Source organism: Chaetura pelagica, unplaced genomic scaffold (genome assembly GCF_000747805.2).
Source record: "Chaetura pelagica isolate M959 unplaced genomic scaffold, ChaPel_1.0 scaffold11, whole genome shotgun sequence".
Taxonomy (NCBI): domain Eukaryota; kingdom Metazoa; phylum Chordata; class Aves; order Apodiformes; family Apodidae; genus Chaetura; species Chaetura pelagica.
Window position 1 is genome coordinate 3,726,407 of NW_009952694.1, and position 3,213 is coordinate 3,729,619.

General features: G+C 52.0%; 1 protein-coding gene across 1 annotated transcript in view; it reads right to left on the reverse strand.

Annotated features, from left to right (window-relative positions):
* Positions 1-1,803: 1,803 nt before the first annotated feature.
* Positions 1,804-3,213, reverse strand: part of FOXA1 (forkhead box A1) — a 3,600-nt gene continuing 2,190 nt past the window's right edge. Inside the window, exon 2 of the mRNA XM_009993866.1 lies at positions 1,804-2,925. Within this exon, the coding sequence (XP_009992168.1) occupies positions 1,804-2,925 (1,122 nt within the window). The remainder of the gene's footprint in view (positions 2,926-3,213) is intronic.

The window sequence follows — 3,213 nt, forward strand, 5'->3', positions numbered from 1 at the left end:
AGCGCTGGAGTGCTTCCCTGTGTGTCCGCTGGAGGAAAGCAAGGTTTAGCTGCCACCGCCCCGGCAGCCCCGGCCACAAAGCACGCAGGAGGTTATAACGCCTCGGGTGGCTTTTTTATTCCCTCCCTCAACCTACTCTGCCACAGTGAATTTAAAAAAAAAAAACAACAAAAAACAACACAAACAAACAAAACAACAAAAGAAAAGACACAACCACATACACACCTGCACATCACACATCGGTGACATCGCAGCGCTCCGCAAATACACCTTACAGGGGAGTCCCCTTCCCGCAGCACTGCTGCCCTCCCCCACCCCAGCCCCCCGGCCCTCCGCACAAGCTTGGTCCTACAAACGGTTCTTCTTCACATCCACCCTTTAGCGCTACGTTTGTTTTTCTGGTACATGGCTCCGTCCTCCCTAACCCGCCCCGAAAATTTTAAAAGAAAATAGCAGAAGCCCGTCATTGTTAACACTTGATTTATTTAAATCCTTAACTGCAAATGATCAAAAACATACTTCACGCATTAAATTCTCAGTTATCGTTTTAAATCAAAATATTTTTCAATTACAATCACATTTATAAAATTAACAAAATTTCATAAATTCACGTGTAATTTTTTTTTAAACTGTCATTTAAAGCAATTTCCAGCTGTAAAGAAAGAAAAATATAAACCATGCAATAAATTAAGAACATTGAGACAGCGAACAGGAATAATAATAAAACCCGTCTGGCTATGCTAACACCGTGTAAAACTGTGGAAAGTGCATTAACACTGGATGAAACAAGCTGACGATGGCGATAATTAAATGGCCACAAAATTAAAAAAAAAAAAAATTGACGTGGAATTTATTAAAGAGCTCTCCTCTTTTCCTTGCGTTGGTGTAATAGTCAACGTTTCCTGGGGAAGGTGGGAAATAACCTTGAAATAGATACACAGTTCTAGCTGGTACACAATGAAGAGACACTTAAATTAAATAAGCAAGTCATCCACATGTTGATGAGAGTTCCTGATGAACGGCAATCTTTAGTAACAGATGGGAAGGGAAAAAAAAATATCCAACTGGCTGTGACCTCTTGTAACTTTATATTACATCCCAAGACAGGTAACACTTGGAAGAAAATCAAGGTCGCATCCTGCACTCCAAAGCTCCAGTTGGTCCCCTCGGGAGTGTAGGATCCGGCCCGCAGCATCTGGGTGTACGCGGGTTGTACTAGCCGAAGGTTTATTTTGCAAGTATCAAAAGGATGATCCAAGAAAGTAAATAGTCCTCTTGTTGCTTAGAGATTCTCTTAGTGTTTTGCTACTTCACAGCAGTATTGTCCTTCAAAGCCTTTTTAATTAAAAAAAGCCTTAAATGTCTACTCGCTTCTTCATCTCCGTATTGTTAAAGTATTGCCACATACCTGTAAACTTACATGAGATTATAGAGCACAGAAGGGAGAAGGACGAGGGGGCGGAAAGCACAAACAAGTAGTTTACAAGCTCAACAATTTTTTCTTCTTTTCTAGAAACACCCTGCAAAGGCTTGGGGCGATCTCCGGGAAGCGGGGCTGGGCGGCGGGGGCGCGGGGAGGGGTATGTACAAGTGGGACGCGGCCGGCTTTGCAGTAGGTCGTGGTGGTTTGTAACAACACACAACGCGTTGCGAGACAATCAGAAAGTAACAGTCATTTGCACGCAGAGTGCGGAAACACCTCGGGTTTTGCAGGGAGAGGGAAAACGGGAAGATAAGCCAGGAAAGGGGGTGGAGGGGAAGGGAGGAGAGGAAGAGGGGTCGGCCCCGGCCGGGGGTGCAGAGCTAGGAGGTGTTTAGCACAGGTCTGGAATACACACCTTGGTAGTAGGAGGGCTCTAGGGCCGAGGGCTCGATGCTGCTCCGGCCCGCCATGGAGGCACTGCCCAGGGGCAGCCCGCCGGGGATGCTGGCCCCGTAGGAGGAATATTGCAGCGCCTGCTCGTAGGCTTTAAAGTCCAGCTTGTGCTGCTGCTCCGAGGACGACATGAGGTTGTTGATGGAAAAGGGGTGGTTGAAGGAGTAGTGGGGATCTCCCTTGAGGTGGAGCTGGGGTTCATGGGCTAAGGAGTGAGGGGGGTGAGGGACAGAGGCCAAGGCAGGGACGGAGCTGATGGTGGAGGAAGCGGCCGAGGCCGAGGTCTTTAGCTCCGTGCTCGATCCGCTCTGGTCCATAGACTGGGGGCTGGTGGACGGGTTGGAGCTGGAGAGTGAAGTGGCGGTGTCCAGCTGCGCGGGTTTATTGTGGCCTCTGTGCAGGGGGGAGTTGGAGCTCGAACTGGAAGCCCCAGCCTGATCTTTCCTGCCCTCCTGAGGGGCTTTGCTGTTCGCCGGCTTCTCGCACTTGAAGCGCTTTTGCCGGCGGAGGTAGCAGCCGTTTTCAAACATGTTGCCGGAGTCGGGATGCAGGGTCCAGTAGGAGCCCTTGCCGGGCTTGTCGGGGGAGCGGGCTACCTTGACGAAGCAGTCGTTGAAGGAGAGCGAGTGGCGGATGCTGTTCTGCCAGCGCTGCTGGTTCTGTCGGTAGTAGGGGAAAAGGTCCATGATCCACTGGTAGATCTCGCTGAGCGTCAGCATCTTGCTGGGCGCCTGCTGGATGGCCATGGTGATCAGAGAGATGTAGGAGTAGGGTGGCTTGGCGTGGGGGTAGCTGCGCTTGAAGGTCTTGGCGTCCCGCGTTCTGCCGAGGTTGGACTGCGTGTAGGCCATGGGGCTCATGCAGGGGTTCATGCCGCCGTAGGGGACGGCGCCGGGGCTCAGCCCGGCCCCCAGCCCCGTGTTGGCGTAGGACATGTTGAAGGAACTGGAGGTCATGTTGCCGCTCGTTGTCATGGTGTTCATGGTCATGTAGGTGTTCATGGAGCCCAGCCCCGAGTTCATGTTGCTCACGGGCACCGAGGAATAGACCTAGGGCAGCGAGATGGAGAGAGGGGATTAGGGGGGATAGAGAGACAGGCAGGACCCCTGCGGGGCCAGATCCGCACGTCCTGTCCCTCCTGCCCCGCGAGCCGTGCAAACGTCCTGCCGCCGGGCACCGTCCGCTTTCCCGACCCCCGGGAAAGCACCTTCCAGAAGCCGCACGGAAAGGCCGCTGGAGCGATGAAAACGTCTAATTCATATACATACGTGTTTATAGATAGACATGGAGAGGGGCTGCTCGGTCCCCTTTTACCCGCCACACACGCGGCCTGCGTG